General features: G+C 48.1%; 1 protein-coding gene across 3 annotated transcripts in view; it reads right to left on the minus strand.

The window, feature by feature from the left end:
* The window catches only part of skd (mediator complex subunit skuld), a 105916-nt gene that overhangs the window by 24714 nt on the left and 58289 nt on the right, over window positions 1-22913 (minus strand). For 2 of the 3 annotated variants that reach the window (XM_084598975.1, XM_084598973.1), the window contains exons 13-20: window positions 20220-20495; window positions 18360-18456; window positions 13186-13355; window positions 8408-8778; window positions 7309-7597; window positions 5632-5922; window positions 4888-5158; window positions 469-731 (exon numbers count right to left, since the gene is read on the minus strand). In XM_084598975.1, coding sequence (XP_084455101.1) covers window positions 469-731; window positions 4888-5158; window positions 5632-5922; window positions 7309-7597; window positions 8408-8778; window positions 13186-13355; window positions 18360-18456; window positions 20220-20495 — 2028 coding nt within the window. The remainder of the gene's footprint in view (window positions 1-468; window positions 732-4887; window positions 5159-5631; window positions 5923-7308; window positions 7598-8407; window positions 8779-13185; window positions 13356-18359; window positions 18457-20219; window positions 20496-22913) is intronic. The other variant, XM_084598974.1, reaches the window with a different exon arrangement.

A 22913-nucleotide genomic window follows, 5' to 3' on the forward strand; every position in this document is an offset into this window, starting at 1 on the left:
CAGTCACCAACAAATGTTCATTCGGTAGGGCCCAGAAAATTGTCCTAATAATTGGACAATCTCAAAAATCTGTTCACCTAAAAAAAACATTAATTTGCTTTTGCAAAAACCATTCTTGCACAGGCAGAGGCAAATTAACGGGAGATAGAGAGCACCGGTCGCATAATAGCAAAGTTTAGTGAAAAATCAGAGGCCTCCAAAGCGAGTGAGGAAGGCCGGCAGGTATGCACCACTTGCAAAAGGCATGCTCGTAATTTTTGGCACGCTAAGCCAACAATGGTGCCTTTAATGCTATAGCATTAGAAAGAAGCATGCATGTTATGGTTATGAGGTGAGCATGAACTGTTTACAGTAATCATGCGTAAATATAAATAAAAACAAATCTTATATAATACTGAAGCAAATATAGCACGCGAAAAAAAAAAAATTATTAAAAAAAAAAAAAAAAAAAAAGTGCCGTGTGCTCACCCAGTATTTCAGGGCAAAGGGCGACAGAGCAAGCCAGTCCCGGTCGTAGCCAACCAGCAAGGACGGGATAGGCTGCGGCTCGCACTGGTCCTCAGTGCCCCGTCCAGCCAGCCGGTGGAACTGGCGCCAGGTGAGGGGTCCCGCCACGCGGTAAGTCACCTCCCACAGGCCCTGGTTGCGCTTCTTGTGCACCGCGTCCTGCAGCAGCGGCTGAAGGCCGCGCAGCAGTCCCATCGACACCAGGCTGCTCGCAGGACACGAGGCTGCACAGGCACAATGATGGGTCCTCGCCCATTGCCACAACTGCTTTGCAACAAGGAAAAACTTGAGACAAAAAAATTTATTTGCCAAGAAAAAGCACGCTCCGACTGCAAATTACATTAGTGGCCTTTATTTCAGCCGCAGTCGTTCGCGCCTCTGTGATCACTGCGCATCCCACATCACAGATACCAAAACATGTGAGCGGCTGCAAATCATGTGGTGAACCATGTCACAAATTAATTTTGTGCTACTGCAACACAAAGCATGCCGCTGACTGGCGCATTAAATGGGTTGCGCTAGGTGAGGGCCGATACGGCTCTGAAGCTGAAAATATGGTAATTCATCTTCGCGTGCAAGATCAGTGAAGACTTTTTCGATGTCCGCTACCTGTTGCAAGCAATCTCTGTTGGGGGGACTTTGAAGAACCCCTGGAAACAAGACGCCGTTTCCATGCTAAGCCTCCCAGCTGTGTACGAGCTCCTCGAACGTGTGCTACAGATGCTGACAACTTCGAGCGAACAATGGAAAACAAAATGACGGAAATAGAATGATTGCGATTATGTGACTGGAGGTTTCTGGCATAATATCCATTAAAATCTAAACTTCAATTTACAATAAATAAACTCTGAGCTTGTTTTGAAGCTTATTTCTTTTCTCAAAATGGGATTTTTAACTACAGTTGAATCCCGCTATAACGAAATTCACGGTGCACGAAAAAAAATTCGTTCTCGCGGAACTTCGTTATCGCAAAAATTTGACGTGAAACGCAGAAAGAATTGCCCAAGCAGCAGCAAAGGCGTTTAATGCCAAAAATCTGTAAGCTTGGTTTGCTTACGCTTCACGGCGAGCAACGCCGTCACGCGATTTTCGCACTCGGTCAGCAAACCCATTGCAACATCGTCGTCTCGGACAGCAACGAAATTCCTGATGACATCAAAAGCGTCCATCACCTGTACGGTGGTTGCCGCAGCCGGCGCTTCCTGTACGTCGTCGTCTTCTTCATCGGAAGAGTCCTTATCATTCCGGGCAGCTTTTATGATCTGCTCATCACTCACATCTTCGTGAACAACAACACAAGCGTCAGCGCCGATGTATTCGTCGAGCTCGAGATTAGGCGGCACGGTTCCTATTTCTCCCAGCGTTTTCCAGGCGGCCGCGATCCCCGGAGCCGGTGACGCCTCTTCGTCGTCGTCTGTAACGCCTGGTGTTAGGCCAGCAGAGTGTACGGGTCGACCTTCGGCAAATCCGGCGTGCCTGAAACAGTTCACAATTACTGAGCGCCCCAGTGTGCTCCAGGCAGCAGACATAATCTGCAGTGCCACGTACAAGTCCACCTTCGTGTCTCGGCCGGTTTCAGTGTTAAAAAGCAGCCGCTGAATTAACCTCCCGCGGTAAGCGCGCTTCAGGCTAAGAATCACGCCCTGATCGAGAGGCTGTAAGACAGACGTGCAATTGGGAGGGAAAAACCTCAGCTCCGTGTTAGTGAGCTTGACTTCGTCGGAGTGATGCGCTGAACAATTGTCCAAAAGCAAGCAAACTTTACGGCCCTGCCGCTTCATGTCGCGGTCGAATGCCATCATCCACTCGGTGAAAATAGCGCGGGTCATCCATGACTTGTTGTTCGCCTTGTACTGCACAGGTAGGCTACGAGTTCCCTTAAAACAGCGCGGCTTGGCACTTTTGCCTATGACTAATGGCGGACGCTTGTCCGAGCCATCCATGTTTGTGCAAAGCAGCACTGTGATGCGTTTTTTGCTGTGTTTGCCGCCGTGACAGCGCTGCCCCTTGAAGTCGAGCGTCCTAGCCGGCAACATCTCGTAGAATAGCCCGGTCTCGTCGGCGTTGTAAATGTCTGCAGGCGCGAAGTTGCTTAAAATTCCGGCCATGTTACTCGCCTTCCAAGCAGCTGCTCCGTCCACGTCTGCTGACATTGACTAGCCGCACAACACTTTTCCAACGATGTTATGGCGGGCCTTGAAACGGTTTAGCCAGCCAATGCTGGCTTTAAAATCATCAATGCCAAGTAGGCATGCATAGTTCAAGGCTTTCTGCTGGACGATGCTTCCGGACAGGGGGACGTTGCTGGCTCGTGCTTCCACAAACCACGCATGCACTGCTTTGTCCAACTCTTCATGGAGGGGCCGCGTCACCTTTTTGTGCTTCGAGGATGTGCCTGAAGCAAGTGCCATTCTCACGCAGTCCTTATTGCCTAGAATCGTTGACAGCGAACTTGCAGGAATTCCGAAGTCTTCAGCAATTGCCGCTTTCTTCCTTCCGCTTTCTGCTTGGGCGATTATTTGAGCTTTTTGCTCAAGGGAAAGAGTTTTGCGTTTTTTCACTTGCGTTGCCATCGTGTCCTGCGGATGAAAACTCGTCGTTGTCAAAGAGAAAGGCAGCGAGTGAACAACGCGACCACGACACAAAGCCAAAATGGCGGAACTGCAATCACGTGATTTCATGCTTAATGTGGCTTTGGATTTGACTTGGACTTCTCGCCAATAAAACTAGTTTCGGTTTCGATTTTGAACGCGAAAATTTCGTTGAAGCGGAAACGCTCTGCAAAAATGGTTCGTTGTGCAGAGAAATTTAGGCCATTAATTCTTATAGGATACTCGCGGGGAATAAAAAATTATTCGTTGTCGCGGAAATTTCGTTGTGGCGGTATTCGTTGTGGCGGGATTCAACTGTACTGCACAAACTGTTGCCCACAATATCCTCAGATGTAGCACTCAAATTTTTATCAACAGTTATTGTTGCATTTTAAAGCTGATAAATAGCTCTGTATCTAAACAACATAAGATTTCCTTTTACAAATTTAATTAAACTACAAGGATTGCGCGTTGAAATTTTTCACATTTTAATGAGTGTATTTGACGAGTCTATAATGTTTATACGAGGAAAGCAAAAATTTCAAAAATGGTATAGTTGCATTCCCTGGCTTTTGAACACATAAACATCAAATTTTAACAATTTTTGATAAGGAAGCTATTAAAAACTTGAGCACAATGATTAGTCAAATTAATTAATATTTCAAAACTGACACATGATAGGTGAAAATAGACTGCATATTGGTGTTCAGCACACGTTAACCATATTTGTAAAAATGCAGCTTTTGAACTCCACAGGCCTTTGCTGCTGGCTCTGCAGGATCTGAATTACTACTGGTCATAAATATGTAAGTGTTCCTAAAAGGTGCACGATGGTTCCAAAGTATAAAAATTGACTCAGCAACTCTACTACAGCTCACTGCTAACAATATGAACTCAAAACAAGAATTTTCTCAAGTTAAAAGGGCCTTTGTACAGTAAAATCTAATTCGACCCCTTTAATTTGGAAATTCGGATAATTGGAACAAGAAGTGCACTCCTGCTGCTGACACTAAATTAAGTTCAAAACAGTTGGATGCTTACAAATTCGAGCAATGGTAAGCTCACACTAGTTAACTCGGACGGGGGATCCTCGATGCCAGCGATCAACCAAAATAAACTTCGCCAAACCCGAATTTAATAGAACAGTGATGCCTGCGCACCCCTCAGGCGTGTGCGCTAGGGCAGGCGCGGCGACGATAGGAAGTCCCCCACTGATGAAATAAGACCTCAGCAGCATAGTTATTCATGCAATCAGACGTGTGCATCCCCCGGCCGCGCTGCTTCAGACTCTGTTCTACACGCCACTGGTTTTATAAGTTTGTTCTGAGATGGTGTCACGCTGCTCTAACGTCTACGCATATTTCACTTTCGTATATCCATGTGTTTCTTCCACTTTCTAAATATGATGAAACATTGCATTTTGGAGATATTTCACAACATAACGAACAGTTCATGCAGTGAAGCATCCTCAAAACGCAACGGGGTTGTTTGTGAAAAGTCACCACTGCTACTGCGTCGCAATGCGAATATAGACAGGTCATACGCACAAGCAGTGCGAGTAAATATGATACTCCCTTTATTTTCACTATTCCTGCTGTGCATTTTTGATTTTTTTTTTTTTTTTTCTGGACAACGTTTATGGTCAGGCATGTTGCAATACTGAAACGGCTCTTGAAAATCTACGGAAACTTTCCCAGCTCCTGCAACAGCTGCATTTTCACCTTGCTCTCGTCGCCCGAACAGAAAAGTGTGATCAAGAGATCAGAGCCCAAGAGGGAGCACGACTCACAGTGCAGGTAAGGCCAGTGATGGAGGCAGGAGCTGCGAAGGCTCTCCTCCAGGGGCCGTGACGCAACAGTCTCGAGAGCACCGGATGCCACCTCGCAGCCATCCAGGGCCTGCAGGAGGGCCAGGGATCCCGGCGGTGGGCGCAGGCCCGTGGGTGGCGGCAGCGGAGGCTCAGAGCCCAGCTGCAGGGTCTTGTGAAGCACCGAGCATGGGGACAGGGACATCCCCAGGCACTGGTTCTGGACGTAGTCCATCAGCCCTTCCTCGTCCACCTGCCAGGCAAAAGAGGGCAGTTAGCTGGAGCTAAGTCTGAGCCCTGCTGTGGCACCCGAGTGGCAGCACTTTTGGCAGCCTGAACCCAAGCAAGGGTAGAAAAGTTGCATTCCTCCATGAGTTGCAGATGATCCTTTGGTGCCAAGCAGCAATTTCAGCCACATCTACGCAGCAGGCCTTTTCTTCACAAGAACAAGTAAGTGTACACCCAAGTGTGCACAACAATGCTCTCAGTCATGGCTTGTTCAAAATGTGTAACTGTACAAAACCATTTCTTCATGTTGCAGCAATATCCCAACATGCAACTAGTAGGGAGAGGAAGATGAGACAGTCTACCAGCAACATTGCGGCTAAAGAGCTTCAGTGCTGAACAAGCCTGTGGAAAGAGCGATGCAAGCGCATAGTTTAAACAAGCCACAAGCTGCCAATGCCTTGCCACACCCAGCAACCTGCAGAGGAATGAATGATGTACCTTAGTCAGCGATGGGGCAGCCAAGTGTCCTCCACTCGTGGGGCCTGTCCTGGCAACTACACCTAGCCGTGCCTGTTGCTGCTGCTGGTGCAGGACGGCTCGTGCATTAGGTCCGGGCTTTGCCTCGTAAGGCAGCCCCGTGATATCTAGCTCGTCCTGGTAGAAAAGCCCCGCCCGGTGCGACAGGTGCCGGTTCACCACGGCAGAGAAGCCGCAGGTGCACTTGTATTGGGGCTCCTCACTCGCTGTGGGAACCAGAGCAGGAGGCAGGTACACCCCGACGTCTGCACCCTGCAAAAGTCCCAAGGGAGTCTATGAGACTACACAACAAAGCAGGGCTGCCTCACACGTAGTGGCCTCTACCAGCACATTCAGCACGAAAGGATTCGAAAATTCCGATAATTCAAACAAGAAGCACGGTCCCAACCAATGCCAATGCGAGTCTGTAGTGCTGGACGCTCCTTAATTTGGACATGGGTGAGCTCGCACCAGTTATTTTGAATGGGGGAATCGCGTCGAGGTACGACCCGTGCAGCCAGTGATCACCGAAACAAACCTCCCAGAACCTCAATTGCATGGAACAGCGGTGCCCGTGCACTTCGTGTGCATTACGGCAGGCGCAATGATTATCGCAAGTTCGCAATTACGAAATAAAACTCGGTCGCACAGCTTTCATGCCATCCCACAGATGTGACTGGGCACATGCATCAGCCAGTCATATCATATTTCTTTTTATTTTTATTTTGGTATGGCGCCATGCTGTGCTGATGCCTACAAGTACATGCCTTGTGTGCATAACAAGCTGCTTCTAGTATGCTGAAAGAGTGCTCTTCGCTGCAATGCTTAACAGTGTGGGTTACGCGTAGAAGCATCCTCAAAACGTGACAGGGACCTTTTGTGTAGAGACACCGCTGCCATTGCGTCGTGGTGAAAAGAAAACGGTAGAAGAGATCTTTTCGATTTCGGAGCAATTCTTCAACGTCCACGACAGTGTGCGCAAAGCAGGGCAGCGCTTGACGAAACCAGGAAAAACTGCCATTCTCATGCAGGTGTTTATTAGATTTTTTCGATAATACACTTAATTGTTGAAGCCTGCGAGGATCATATCAATGAGATGACCCAGCATAATTTAATGTGCCATCTAGATTTTCCGGGTCTTTTCAGCATGCAGATTTCAGGCCGCTACATGAACCTCAGGAGAATGCACACATGCATGATGTAAGTCTGAACTGAATGATATGTTTTCCATGCACCTCTGACAAGTGCACAATGGCAGATGTGAAAATGGTCAAGGAGCCCCGTCACTGAAGGAGGAGGGGGGGGAAGACCTCTCCCTAGACTCATCACTAGCTATCACTATTGGTTGCTATATACCAGTAACTAAATTAACTGTCTCTATCATCGTCACTGTCACTATCCTCATCATCACTAAATGTCTTTAAACATCACTGACTATCACTATTTTTCGTAGAGGTAAGACAGAACCCCACCTATATTATCCTACAGGATCTCGCGGACAGATCTCGCCCACGCGAGATTTTCACCGTGAGCCAAGTAAGGCTTTCGCCTTAAAACCATTGTTCCTTTTTTGCATCTCTGGACAGCCATAACTAGATATGAGTGCTTTTCATTGGGTGTCTTTGGATTGTGGAAAGAATGACAGCCAGAAAGCCCTGCCTTGATGTTCATGTTGCAGACACAGAGGGTGCAGCTGGCAAAATTGTGGTCCCGGAACAGTTCCAGCAGGGAGTCGGACAGGAGCAAGTTGACAAGCAGGGAGTCCGCCTCGGGAGTCGGAGGCTCAGGAGGACCTCCCAAGCAGGGCCCACGGCCCACCGGGAAGCCCCCCATCAGTGCAGGGTAGGCACCCTGGCCCATTTCATAGCCCATGGCTGCTGCACCGGGGCTTCCCATCATGGCCACAGGACCAGGGTAGCAGGACCGTTCTTCCATACCCGGGTGGTGACTGCACAGGTGTCGGTCGCATGTCAGGGCACGCAATATTTTTTTACAAGACGCTTCTCCGACCTTCACTCTCCATGGAAAGACAAGCACAATGGTGTAAAATCACATTTGTGATGAGGCACAAAATAAATACGTCTCCACTTGCTCAGTCCTCACCTCTTCACACTGTCTTGCAACGCAGTTCCCATCACTAAACTCCGTTTCATACATCAGGTGCAAAGCAGCGAAAGCTACGCAAGTAGTCCGCAAGAAAAAAAAACGGAGGCGTATCACTCACGCTCGTTTTGTGGTAGAGTGCTTCTTGCGGAAACAGACTGTATTCCGAGCATACAAGTTCGCAATAACTTGCTTCACGTGCTTAGACATCTTCGCAGTGCGCATCTTATAGAAAAAATGCGCACCGAAGAACCATTTTCTCAAAGAGAAATTCGCAGCGCAGAGGGCACAGCCAGCGCCATCTAGTGGCACAGCTGGCAAGGTTGTGGGGCAGCGAAAACGCGACACGAACGCAAACGACATTAGAATATACAAATTCACCGAATCCGATCCTCTCTCCTTAAAAAAGGTGCTCTTTATGAAGTTGATGGCAAATGTAAAACGTATTAAGCTTGCAGACAAAATAACTATTATTTGCTCTCGTCAAGAGTAGGCACTATTTTTCATCGCGGATGCGAAGAGCGCAAACAAGAGCTGTAGCATTGGCAGTGTTGCACTTGAGGTATGAAACGGAGTATAGACAACAGGTGCAGCAAAATTGTGCCCTTGCCCTTTAAAATAACCCCTACAGCAGGCCAGAAGGAGAGCCACTCACCTAGGATGACGCTCAAGAAGTCCCGGGTGGTGCAAGCCTCCGCCGCCCATGCGCATGAGGAAGGCAGCCTCCTGGGCAGAGCCAGGGGCTCCGCCCACCAGGTGCGGGGGTGGCACTGGAGGTGGGGCTTGCTGCTGCTGCTGCTGCTGTTGGTGCACAGCAGGGTGGTAGTGGGGGAGGGGGCGAGGCCCTGGTGGCGGCTGTGGAGGGGCCTGGACTTGCGGCGGATGCTGCTGCCAGCTGGGCTTGTACGACACCTCGATGGGGGGTAAAGGGGCCAGTGCTGCACTGGGCAGCTGGCCTAGTGGGGCGTACCGCTGGGAGCTCACAAACGCCTGCACTTTAGGCACCTTGTACACGTACGACCAGTCCTGAAGGGAAAACAATGCAAGATGACTCACAGATGCACTTACACACACTCACCTAAAAGTGAACGGTTAAGGGGGGACACCCCTCTTAAAACTTTTTTCCTTATTTATGGGTGGATCTGACTGAAACTTGCACCATTAATGTACTTTTGCATGCTGATTTCAAATATCTGATTAGTTTTCTTGTAGATGAAATAGCTTTCAAAATAATCCCTAATTCATGTTCTTCGTTTGGAGGTGAGTTAATTACTAAACACTTTATGGCATGAGGAGAATAGCCCTGCCAGAGTGATCTAGAAGGATCATAGAGTGCCGCTAGTCATGAATTAACGTGGTAGAAGAATTTGAACCAAAGTTACAATAAGTCAAACTTTTATGAATAAAAGCCCAGGTTGGCACCTAAGATTGATAATTAATTCGGTAAATGTTGCCGCATAATAACTGTACATATTTTTGTCCTACGGCACTGTCGAAGGTTTTCTCTTTCTAACAAGACAAGAATGAGAGCTGTAGCACAAATAGACTAAGAGATATCTCTCCTCCAAAATTGCAGCACCCTCAAAATTGCAGTTTTGAGAAAACGAGGAAAAACACTTCACAGCATGTAGGTGTAAATTATGTCAATGATTGATATGTCAACAAGATCAGAAACAGGTGGAAAGTGATCTGAAGCGAAAATTAATGGCCTATGCCAATTTGAGCCAAAGTTACGCAATAGGAAACGCTTGAAAGGAAAATTCCATTTGGGTACCGAAGACAACATAACCTTCTCAGCAAATTTTCTTTTGTCGTCACTGCATTTACCTTGGTTTTATGAGACTCGCAGGATTCCCTTTCTAGAAAAAAAATTTTTAAAGCAATAGCAAGAACAGGACCAGAGATATTGATCTTTAAAAAATGCAACACTACCAAAATTGGGGGATTGTCGGAAGCACTCAAGCCTCACGGCATTTAATCAGGAAGGGCAACCCCAAAGACCTCATGCTATTAAAATGCACCAGGAGCATAGTCGGGGTGCATGCTGTCGCGGTGTTTTCTTTTTTCTGTTTTAGCAACGCCAAGCGAAGCCGCCCGCTTCTTTGCAGAACGTACGCTACGGTGCAAGTCCTTTTCTTCAGCTCTCCTGGACCCAGTTGCTGTCACATTTGTACTGCATTCTTGCAGAATTGCTGCTGCTGTATGCTTGCAGCCGGCATTGAAGCGCAGCACAGCTTCTGCTGTGGCTGCTTCCACAGCAAACAGTGATGAGTGCCGCTCTTTGTGGATCAAGGTCCAGATGACCGAGTGGAAGCTTTCGTTCGAGTTCTGGGTCTTCCCCCGAATGCACCTCTGCAGCAGGCTCTTCTCTGATAAACGACTATAAACAGGCAAAAGAGCATCAGCCACATCTCTTGGCAGACTGTAATTGTGCTTTGGTGCAGGCTCCTCTTTTGCCTTTGCAGCGTTGTGGCGGCACCATGACTTCTCACCGGTAGGACACAAACTGTGTTTGGGGCAGTCATCAGTAGATGTGATGTGGTAATATGTCGCCATCACAGCTCGCTGCATGGCATCCACATCACCTACATTTGATCGAAGCGCTCGGCCATAATATATTGCCAGCTTGTCAACTAGATCAGCTGTCAGCCTTCCTCTGCCACCAAGACTTTGCTTCCCTGCACCCTTGTGTCTCTGCAAGAGGTTGCGCAAAGCTGCTCCCATACGCTTGTGCACGTGATTTATGCAGTCCTCTTTGACTATTTCAATGTAGCCATAGATTGCAGCATCTTTAAGAGCACTGAACGTGCGACTGTCCCCATCGCATAGCATGGTTGTGTAGCGCATGTTGTGGCGCTGCAGAGATCTTTCAAACAGAATTTTGCCAGCCTCTACTTCCATTTGACCAGCCTTGGAGTTGGTGTTTTTTTGGCACTGGTGGCGTGATTTCCAAAGTTCGTAGCCGTCAGTGTTTGGCTTGGGACCAATTTCGCAGCCCAGACAAAAGTTTGACAACACCACATAATCAAGCACGTAACCAGTGAAGAGTTCCACCACGGCACCGACGCCTATATGTGATGAGTGTCCGCGCGTCATCCATGTGCCGTCGTAGCACACGGCAATGTTCCCCCTATGCCCAAAACACAATTCATCGTAGACCTTCGCCACTGCCTGCGCGGCTTGTGCCATAGCGGTCGTGGCGGCTCGGGTAGCAGCGGGTTGCAGTGTGTTCTTCAGATGCCGTTGAAACGTCTTGTTGTGCATCCCGCGCCGCGACAACCCCATCGCCGAAAAGATATCGTTCATTGCTGTCTGGCCGTTACCGGTCGACAGCATTGCTCGACTAGCCAGAATATTCAGCTCAAAAGGATTGCACCTTTTCTCGCCGTCAACCCTCCGCGAGTTCCACTTGGCCGCAATCTCACCGCAGTTGTCGCACAGCACGATCAGTTTTACGGCGAGGCCATAGCTCCGGTCGCTGGTAATTAAACGCACGCATCCACGACACGTTTTGCACCGCACGGCATCCAGAAGGATATTCACAATGCTGAGGTCAATTACCGCATAGGAGGCTGTTCCGTCCGCATCTGACTCTGCGGACGCACCACTTGCATCGGCGAACAGCGCGGTCTTTCGTGCCGTCGCCGGCGTCGATACCAGTCTATCAAGCGTAGCCTGCTCACGGGCACTCACTTGAGTTATGTCACTGTTAGTGACAGGCGCGGTATCAATACGTACACGACTGCAGTCGGCACGAAGAACGGCGCCGTTGTCCAGCGGAATCGGAGAAGCGTCGCCGCCCGCAACGTGATCGTCACACAATCCCGCAGCACTGGCACTTGCTTCTTGCACAGTATGCAACGAAGTCGCATTCTTAACGCGTTTCTTTGGTTGCTTTCGCCCGAACTTGTGCAAAGAGCGGTACTTCTTCGCGCCTGGCATGACTCTCGCGTTGCACTAGCGTGGTCGGCAGAAAGACAAAATGGCGTCACTGGGAGTCCGCATTTCAGGGCTAGCTTGCCGGAACCAACCAAACGACGCCATTTTGATCACGTGCCTTAACCGGCCAATAGTAGCGCGCGCTGCATGCTATCTTTTTGTTTGTTTTTTATGGGGAAGGCGGAGCGCACAGGGTTGCTTTCCGAAAGAAAAAATAAGCCGAAAGCGCGCGCTTTCGAACGAGACCAAAATCGCCGCGGTGGAGCGCGTAGTTCTCATGCGCCGGGCGATCGAAATTGGGTGTCGTTTGTCCACAATTTAAAGGGCAGTGGGTGTGGTACTGCATTTTTTAATCGCTATAACTTCATAAATACGCGGGGTATAAGGATGAAAATTTGCGTGCAGATGCGGAATGGTGCGAGGAATACGAAAATGAAAAAATTGAAAATCCGATTTTCAGGCCGATTTTCGGTGCCAAAGAGCCGTGTCCCCCCTTAAAATATATGGAGCAGGGATGTAGACATTTTCAATAATCAATCAAATATAAGCATGTCAGTTCATTTCACAAAGAGGAGTTAAGGGGACTCTATCAGGTTAGCCAAGCACATGTTCTTTATTCTCTGTATGTACATTACAACATTATGGTGTCTTAGTTCTGAAAGACATCGCCACAATCGTAATGCTCAATTTGGCTGAGTGTGCACTTAGAGCTTCCTTTATACTCAGGAAGTTGGCCCAAAATATGATGTGTGCGAGTAAGCTTTTCGTAAGGGACAAAACCTAAAAGAAAGAAACGAAAGCGGTCAAAACTATTAAGAATAACGCCAGGGGCGACATTTTACTTTCAGCTTAGAACTTTCAAGGAGGCGGGCGCGTCGTGCTGCTCAAACTGTTCTGAGAAGGTAGCGATAAAAAAGAAAAGCCAATCTACACACCGCAGCCAAAAATGCAGAGAGAGAGGCTGAACAGAAGACGAGGTTTAGGCAAGACAGTGCGCCTTCCAATCCAACCAACAAAGAAACACTGAAGGAGCTTCCTCTGTTGTGTTTATCACACCTGCTCTTTGGTGCGTATGTGGAAGGACGACATCAAAATGCGTGGCTATGGTCTGCCCAGGTGCGATTTTGATTGGTAGTGCCCGATGTCATCACTGGGTGAGTCATTTTTATTTTTGTCTGATCTTAAGTGACTAAGTGACTAAAGATGTCGCGGTGCCTATTAAAAATATTGTCGCATGTCTCCATACACAAAGAAGCCATGTTCAGCTGCACGCTATGCCTTGACATACCCTTCCGACCAGAATAACGATTTCTCAGATGAGTGTACAAAACAAAGCAGAAAAAAAAAAAGCCATTAGGAGTGTAATTACTTCCCACCCATCTTCACATTTATTATTTTCCATCCACCAATCACAGCTAAGAACAAGCGTAGTCAGCAAAGACTTACCATTCAACTGAAAGTTGGCATGGGTGTACAATGAATGGAAAGACTTACCTTGGCACCATCAAAGCCAGGACTGGCACAGTTGCCATAGGGGTCCAGTGTCCTGTCGCCAGCATCGCCAAGCGGCAGGTCTGTCCCAGCACCAGGGCACGACGGGGAGGGGGCAGCATTGTGCTCCAGTGACGGTGGTGTAGGAAACATGCGTATCAACTCTGCCGTTCCTGCGCATAAAATGCGATAAGCATTAATGCACAATTTTATCAACAGAGCGACCCGCTTACACCCGATTTCCTTCTTACACCCCTTCCCTTTTACATACAGTACAACCTCGATGTAACGAACTTCAATTTAACGAAGTCCCCGATGTAACAAAGTAGTTAAGTTTCGGTAACTTTGGGCGCATAGAACACAATGTATTCTTAGCCCCCCTATAACGAAGTAAATTTCACCGAACTTTCAATGTAACGAAATTTAGTTGAAGACTCAATGCCTGAACAAAGGTGTACCACGATCCTGAGTGGTTGAGAGCAGCGCCCACCAAAGCACACGCAGCCTGAAAATAAGCGCAGTGCGGCCAAGGTGGGTCGACCGTGGTGCGGCGGAGCAGCAGAGCCGGGCGCGCTTAAAAATGTTACGATGATGATGATACGACATGGCATACGCTGCGCCATCTGATGTACTAGGCAGGAGACGCAAACATGGTGTTGAGCAACTCCACTAGGCGGCACGAGCATCGGCCCAGTTTAGGCGCCGCAGCGCAGCATGCAGGCTCCCTACCCGGTTTATGCCTATTTTTTGTGCAGCGCATGTCGCCGTGCAGCGTGTGTGCATTTCTTTGTTGTCACATTGTCGCGTGACTGGTGACCTGTCGCTCGTCGTCGTCGTAGTCGCGACGCTTGTCTGGCGGCTCCGTTCCAGTAGCATGAGTGGCAAACGAAAAGTGCTCTCTCTAGAAGTGAAGGCCAGCATACTGGATGCCGTCGCGAAGGGCGAAAAGAAGAAAGATGTCGCCGCAAAGTTCGAGATACCGCAAAGTTCACTCTCCACAATTTTAAGCTCGAAGGAATCCATCATCGACTCCTTAAAAAAGGGGGCAAGCAGTCAGCGGAAAAGGTTGAAGGCAGCAACCTATGAAGACGTGGATAAAGCCGTATTCAAGTGGTTCATGTCAACCCTTGCGCAAAATATTCCCATCGGTGGTGCGGTCCTACAACAAAAAGCAAAGGATTTCACATGCCTGCTTGGTCGCGATGACTTCCAGGCCAGCAGCGGCTGGCTGCATAGGTTTAAGGCTCGACACTCGATCGTTGGCAAAAGCTTGAGCGGTGAGTCGTCATCGGCTGATGCAACAGAATCGGCTGCCTGGATTACGAACGCAGTGCCAGATATCGTCGAGTGCTACGATCCGGCAGACATATATTACGCCGACGAAACGGCATTGTTCAACCAGATGCTGCCTAATCGCACACTGGTTTTGAAAGGTGATCGTTGCCACAGCAGCAAGCATAGCAAGCTACGGATCACAGTCCTCCAACATGGATGGAATTGGCAAGCGTTTGTCGCTTGTTATCGGGCACAGAAAAAAACCACACTGCTTTAAGAATTCGTGGCAACTCGAGATTGCCTATACATCGAACAAAAAAGCATGGATGACCCGCAGTATTTTCCGCAGTTGGCTGCAAGAACTTGAAGAGGACATGAAAGAATCCGGACGCCACGTGTGCCTCATCCTCGACAACTACTCCGCGCATCACGTTGACAACTTGGAGCTTGCACATGTGGAACTGCAGTTTCTCCCACCCAACTGCCCATCACTCATCCAACCGCTCGATCAGGGCATAAGTAACAGTTTGAAATGGGCCTATCGCCGAAGATTAGTTGACAAGCTGCTCTTCGACATTCGGCTGGAACGGTCAACGAAAGTTGATTTGTTTCAAGCGCTCGAGGTGCTGTCCGCATCCTGGAAAGTAATGCCAAAGAAAATCATTGAAAACTATTTTCAAAAAGCAGGCCTTGGAGCAGACGCTTCCGCAGCAGCTCTACCTGAAGGTGGTTCGTCCACGCTTGAAACAACAGAAGCGCAGGCACTTCAGGAGTCTTGGGAGTGCCTTCGCAGCGGTGGTGCTGTGCCGGAGGGCGTCGAGATCGACGATTTCATTCTTGGTGATTCTGTGTCCTCGCAACAGAAGAGGTGACCACGGAATCGATCCTGAACGATGTGGTTTGGGAATTGCAAGGTGAGAGTGACGACGAAACGGACAATCAGGACGACTGTGGAGACATCCCCACCCCCCGTGAAGTAGTCAATGCGATTGACGTACTGAGGCGCTTCACGGGCTCTACAGGAGAGGAAGAGGCTATGCGGTCGTTGTGGGCCTATGAACGGTGTGTAATGCCGTTGTTGAATGCAAAAAAGACTCAAAAGAAAGTGACGGACTACTTTACCCACAAATAAAAGTTCTTCTGTGTATGCTTCGCACCAGCAACACCAATTGAGAACTTTATTTGCAAATTACGAGCCTAATTTCGACATAACGAAATTTCAATGTAACGAATTCAAGTGCCGATTTTACCAACTTCGTTATATCGAGGTTTAACTGTATTTACATTTTCAGCAGCCTCACTGGCAGGAGGAATGTATTCAGCCCCAATAACCAACAAGGAAAAAGCCAAAGCACCATTACAGTGCAGTCCACTTATAATGATACCAGATATAGCGATATATCGCTTATGACGATCAAATTCTTAAGATTTATCATTTTTCCCATTGCCCCTATGTAAAAATAAACCAGATATAACAACCGATTATCGGCGGTACATCAGATACAACGATAGCATTAACACTGCCCGGTAGATGTTTAGCGGGAAAATTTGACTGAATGTTAATAAAAGATAAAATATTAAGAAGACAATGATGTGAAAACTCAACATATGCGACGAAAACGGACGGAAATGAGCACTATTACAGCCGCACAAAGGGTGCGGTGTGCGCCTGCGGTTGTATTGTCACTGGCATCGCCGATTCTGCGATGGAAGAATCCCCCCTTCTTCATGTGTTTTACATTGTAGCTAATAAATGTACTGTCCCCATTAAACGTATACAGCCCAAGGTGTTAGCTTCTGAGTCCTGTAGCATGCCTCGTTTTGCATCCTCGCCGACCACATTTTCTCGAATTCAGAAGGGCCTGGTGTCCTCAATCCGCTCAGTTTTCGGCTGCCAAAGATGCAAGGGACGCTTGCTGAAAGACATAGAAGCTGACTCATTGAGCTGTATAATCTTGACGGGGACTGTACATACAGTGTCTCAATGGCATAATTTTTCCATATAGAAGCATCATGACAGAGCAACACTTTACGAACACGAATGCATCTCACTATTTTCTGTTTATTAAGCAGGAAGCCTTTAATGCCTCATTGTTGTAAGCAGGAGTTATCGACAGAAATGTCACGCTTTTCAATAGGTCGAAATGGTCGTGATGCCTCAGTGCGCGAATTTCAAACGGGGCTAATTGTACTTCGGCTAGTAACCATGCAACCAATTAAAGGGATGGTATAGTGATGCTCCAAGTAAATGGGACTAAATTTAGTTTATTAAGCAATTAGCCTAATTTTATTCATTGCTTAGTTTACTTAATGTAGACGTCAAGCGAGGGTGTATTTGCAATCGAGTGAAGTTATAGTCAATTACACTAATTAGCATAGTAGTGCTAACTAGGCAATTGGCAAAAGTTTTGCTTGCTGAACAGGAACTAAGGTTTACTGATAAGTACCGTATTTACTCGCATAATGATCGCACTTTTTTTTTTAAAATACTGACGCAAATTTCGGGGTGCGATCATTACGCGGGGTAAATTTTCTACAAAAAATCTTTGAGCACCGAAAACGCAAACAAGTTGCAGGTCAGACGTCTTAGAACATATATCTCGATTACAAGGCTTACCTTTGCAATAAACACGCACATTAAGCATCACATGGAGTGCACAATGCCCATTTATTTTTTTTCGTCAGTACTTAATCAAAGTCTGAATCCTCGCCATCCTCGCTTTCACTGCTGCACGACTCATCGGAAACGGCAGTGTCGTCGCTGGGAGCATCTTCACAATCCCACAGGAAGTCATCTTCCGTTCCATCCAAAGCGTTAGATATGCCTGTCTTCTTAAAACTCTTAGCCACTACCTCGTCGGGGGGCTGGGAGCCGCTGGCACAACGACATCCGCCGCCTCAGGGAAAGTCCATTCCGTCGCATAAAGCGAGTCGTCCAACCAGAGCTAGCGCGGAAATCCTTTGCGGCGATTCCCAGCTTCCTGGCAGTTGTGTGCGCCTGCGTCTGTATCATTTCTAATGACACTGCACAACCATCCTTGCGCAGGTCCCACACGTATTCTAGGACCGCCTCCTCAACATGAGGGAACTTGCCCGTTTTGGGTCCACGGAAAGCCCGCCGTGTCTTGTTCGTAGCCATCAGCTTCTCGCGCTGCTTCTTCCAATAGTGTATCCTCATTTTGTCCACGCCGAAATGCCTACCAGCAGCGCGGTTGCCATGCTCCAGTGCATAGTCGACAGCCTTGAGCTTGAACGCGGCGGTGTAACTGGCATACCGCCCCATGGTGAAATGGCGTAAACTCGCACAAAAACACAAAGCACGCTACGACGCTGCCGAATTGCAAAATGGCGAACGCCGCAAAGCATGGAATCATGGGAACTCCAACGTTACTAGACTAGGTTGGGAACTCGTCGGAATGCATTCGCTGCGGGATGACTGCAGATCAACCACCAGGCGGCTCCATGTTCGGGGTGCGATCATTACGCGGGGAATTTAAAAAATGGAATTTTGACCTCAAAATTCAGGGGTGCGATCATTACGCGAGTGCGATCATTATGCGAGTAAATACGGTATGCCTTGTACTGGTGATTGTATTACAATACGCTAATTAGCTAATTAGAAAATTGGTTATAGACAATTAGTGATAGTTTATGCTTACAGAATTGGGACTTCGAGTTGCCAGCAATGCCTAACAGTGCGCCAGGAAAGCACTTTAGTGAGCCAAAATGCCCCTTGAATTTTTTAATGAATGACAGGCACACAACATGCTGCTACTTCCCTGAACACCCTCAGGATCAGTGAACTCATTCATTCTGCATAAAATTACTCTCACTAGGTGTGGCTTCACCACAGGCCTCAGGAGAAAAAAAAAATCTTCAGGCAGCTATGTAAATCGACTTACCCAAGATACCGACTGTGGTGCTGTTTTTGGACTTTGTGATGGGTTCATCTGTGGCACCTGGGGGCTTTGTGGAACTTGGTGTTGAGGGGGCCTGGAACTGACAAGAACCACACTTGTAGCAAGGAGCTCCACTGACGTAAGCACTTGCAATCAGCGTTATACACAGAAGACCACAGTGAGGAGCACCATGGACGTCCCATAATGATAATAGTCCCATAATGGATGTCCCACACCTACGATTCTGTAAGTCAAGTAACAAAACATCACACTCCTGTAAAGTGATATAACAGACTCCCCAGCACCAAGTAGTGCTCGCTCGGCTAGCAGTTGGAAGGCTTTGCCGTGGTGATGCGGCGAGCACCTACACAAGGATTCACGCTTTATAGCGGCATGAAGAGTTGTTAACCTGGCGGTCAGCTCAAGTTTACACCCCTTGAATCCATCAACAGCACCCCAGAAGCAGCAGAGCCATATAGCTTCCGCTCTGACTACTGCTTTCTACACGCGTCGGTCTACGCCGGCTACCTTCCCGCGTCGTCTGCTCGGGCTCTTTGCTGTAGTTGTTGGCTGCCTTAGTACTTCGTGCGTTTTGTTCGCCTTTCGCCATTTTTGCGATCGCCGAATTTACAATCTCTAGTCGTGCCCTCTGAACGGTTTCGAGCAACGTGTTAACGTTGCGTGGTCGCTCACGATGCCTTGAGATGCGACATGCGTTCAGTGCACAGAAGCGAAGGCTGTCCTCATGGCGACACGCGCCGCCAACGACGACTGCATTGATGCCTGCAGCGTTCTAGCATCTGTTACAGTGGAACTTAGAAAACAAGAAAATAAAAAAAAAAAGCCCCTAGTTTTGCCCCGTGATACCTATCCAAAAAGTACCTCAATGAATTTCGCAATGCCAATACATTCCGCAAATTCTACAGGCCTGGACCCATGTGACCCATATTATATAATTCTGTAACTTGACAAACAGCGTACACAGCTCTATGAAACTTAATAGTTATTCAAATGTACATGCTATGAGCCTGCCCCAAGAATTTCATTGAGATATCTTGACAAACAAAAACGTCAGTGTTCTCTCAACTTTCTAGGGCTGTTTTCTCAGAATCACTTTTTTGCCTAGTGTGACTGCTCAGGGCAGCCGTATCTCGGGAACCACGTATCAGATTTTCATGAGGTTTCTTTTATTCCATACTCCAATAAATTTCTGAGGGCAAGGCAATTTCCTTTCTTCAAAATATTGTGTCTGGAATTATCGACAAATAATGAAAATTTGGTTAATGCAGGTCTGATTAATAACATTGATTTTGGGACTGTGCTAAAATTTTTCAACGAGGAAATTTGGAAAAAGGGAATTGTCTTGCCCTCGGGTAACTATCCAGGAATGACCATAACGAATGTCATAGTGCCAGCATGTTTTGCAAATTCTCCAGGTCTGCCCCAAGGGACCTATGCAAGCCATCTTGATATACTCCTCTAACTTGAGAATCAACGAGCCCAGCTCCATGAAACTTTGTAGTTCTTCAAATGTTTGTACTATGAGCCTAGCCTGAAAATTTCATTCAAATATCTCAAGAAATAAAGAAAGTTAGTTTTCAAGGGTAGCCTCCCCGCTCTCACTATCATGGTTGCTAAAACCGCACCTATTATTTCACACACAACTCAATATTCTAAAATTCTTGGGCTCCTTTGCGTTCAAATTGCCAAGATGGGTGCATCAAGTCTAGACTGAATCTTTCAGCTTTGTTGGTATCATTTCAACACAACTGCCCTGTACTAACTTTCACAAATTGAGCAAGCTGTCTAGTCTCATTAACACAATGAATGCAGCAAGAGAAGTTTGATGCTGGTGTTGCTTACAGGGTCATCACTGCTCTCGTCTGATGAGGAGGTGTCGAAGATGTTCTCCAGGTCGCATTCGGTCACCTTGAGGTCTTCGACCCGTGTGAAGCCAGGGTGGCGTGGTGTGGGAGGAGACCCCCCCGGAGCAAGATCGCCCTGAGAACCTGGGGTGGTGGGCTCCCCAATGCCACCAGCATGGGGCACACCCCCAACACCTGCTGGGTCGGCAGATGCAAGTGCTGCATCGGCCGCTGCAACTGAGACCTCCATGGGTACACTATCCTTTTCTTCCTCCTGCACCAAGACATAGGGCGAACAAATCATCTATTAGGAAATCACGTTTTCTTTCACAGTGCAAGCTGTTATGGTTCGTTTAGCCCTATAGCCATGCATTTCACCTTGGAACTTGCAGTGTAAGCCGTGAGACCTTACTTAGTGAATTAATATACTATTGCCACCTGCCATTGGGGCAAGTAGAAAAGAGAGAGAGAGGGAGGGTAGGAAGCATCGGATGGCCTCGTGACTTGAATGGTTATGGAGAGAGCAGAGGCATGTGCAACCAGAAGGTAGCTACCACAAATGCAAGAGGTTATGACGAAGATGGAGGAATGCACAGCCCGAGAATACCGTAAAAACCCGCGTATAATACGAACCCGAATATAATACGAGGTGAAATTCTGGAGACCCGAAATGGAAAAAAAAAGTTTTTACCGCATATAATACGAGAGAGAAAAAACAAGACATTTATTGAAATCGGACCTCACACTTCAATCACTTTCATCTTCAGCAGCGCTTTCCTCGGAAATTTCTTTGTCGGACAAATCATCCCACAGGTACTCATCTTCTGTGCCATCGAGGGCGTTTGAGATGCCGCACTTCTTAAACGAACGGCGCACAAGCTCCTCTGGGATGCTTGCCCACGCGTCCACAATCCATTTGCGCAGCGTGGCTGGCGATGCTCGCTTCAGCCGCCCGGCCGGCGTCACTGCAGGCTCACCTGACCGCATCCATTCCGCGTAGCATCGCTTGACTGCGTCCTTGAAGGGTTTGTTGACACAAACGTCGAGAGGCTGAAGTTGTGATGTCATTCCACCCGGAATCACAACAAGTTCTGTGCGGCAGTCGCTTAGCAGCCTCTTCACCGAGTCGGCCAAATGGCAACGAAACGCGTCCAGCACGAGGATGGATGGAAAGGACAACAGTGCACCGGGCCGTTTGCACCACACTGACTCCACCCAGTCGAGGACAAGATCCTCGTTCATCCAACCTTTTTCATGGCATCTCACGATGACATTCTTCGGCAGCTCCTCACCTTTCGGCATTGTCTTGCGCTTGAAGATGACATAGGGCGGGAGCTTGCGGCCGTCTGCCGTGCACGATAGCATGACTGTAACCCGCGTCTTCTCGTTTCCAGTAGACCGGATACAAACTTGTTTAGAGCCCTTCTCATGGACGGTGAGGGGCGATGGCATGTCCAGGTAAACCGGCGTCTGGTCAGCATTGCCTATTTGCCCCAGCTGAAAGTTTTTGGTCTTTCGCAAAGAAATCACGTGGCGCTGAAAAGCCACCAGCAGCTCTTCGAAGGATTCGGGCAGCTTTTGTGAAATCGAGGTTCGCCGGCGTAGCGAGAATCCAGCACGGCACATATAGCGATGTATCCAGTGCTTGCTTGCTTTGAAGGCGGAGCTCGGAATTCCCTTTTCCCTTGCAAGCTCCCTAGCTTTTGCCTGCATAAGCTCTACGCTCACAGCTAGATGCGATGCTCGCTGTTCTCGTACGAACTCCGTCAGAGCGAGTTCAATTTCCGGGAATGCGCCATTCTTTGGCCCGCGAAAGCTTCTTCGCATTCTCTTGCACGCGAAAAGGGCTTCTTTCTGTCGTTGCTATCCGCGAATGCTTCCCTCGGTGACGCCAAACTGCCTCCCGGCCGCACTGTTGCCGATGTTTTCAGCAACTAAAATCACCTTTCTCTTAAAAGCAGCAGAGTACTGTTTCCGAGACCCTGGCATCTTGCTCGTTCACTTAAAGAAAAAAGCGTGCACTTTTTCGCGAACCGTGGTTTGCACGAGAGCACATGCGCTGATGCTGTGCGCACTCGACGACTCAACAACGAAGAGACGACACCTCGACGTCGTGGCCACTGCAGGGTGCGGCCACGTTAGGGCAACGAAGCCAAGCCGTAGCCGCACATCGATAACAAAGCCAAGCCGTAGCCACGCGGCTACAACAAAACCAAAACTTCTCGCAAAACTTCGACATTTTGGTTGGGATCCGCAAATAATACGAGGCGGAAATTTGGAACGCTGAAAGTTGGAAAAAAAACTCGTATTATACGCGGGTTTTTACGGTACTTCCATGGCAGAATGCAGGGCTATGGGATGCCAGTAAGATAGACTCCCAAGGCCACAACACGCAGCCTAGCAAGAAAAGCTTGCATATTATGAGTGCTCCATAGTGCTTTTCATTTGCTGTGGCCTAAACGGCTGACGGTAGCAATTTTTAGTTTCAGGCACGCGAAAGAACCATCATAGCCCCCCTTCCCTACCTGTGCAGTGCAGGTTCCCTGTATGGCTAAACCAAACCTCTAACAACTTCTGCTGATTCATGCACTAAGCGGTAAGCCTAGCTCTACTCGACATTCAGCACAAGCACTATTTAGGGGAATGATGCTGCAGCATTAATATAGCCCCTGTCTAGAACTCTCCTAGCCAA

Source organism: Amblyomma maculatum, chromosome 3 (assembly GCF_055883805.1).
Source record: "Amblyomma maculatum isolate TAMU_Amacu chromosome 3, ASM5588380v1, whole genome shotgun sequence".
Classification (NCBI taxonomy): domain Eukaryota; kingdom Metazoa; phylum Arthropoda; class Arachnida; order Ixodida; family Ixodidae; genus Amblyomma; species Amblyomma maculatum.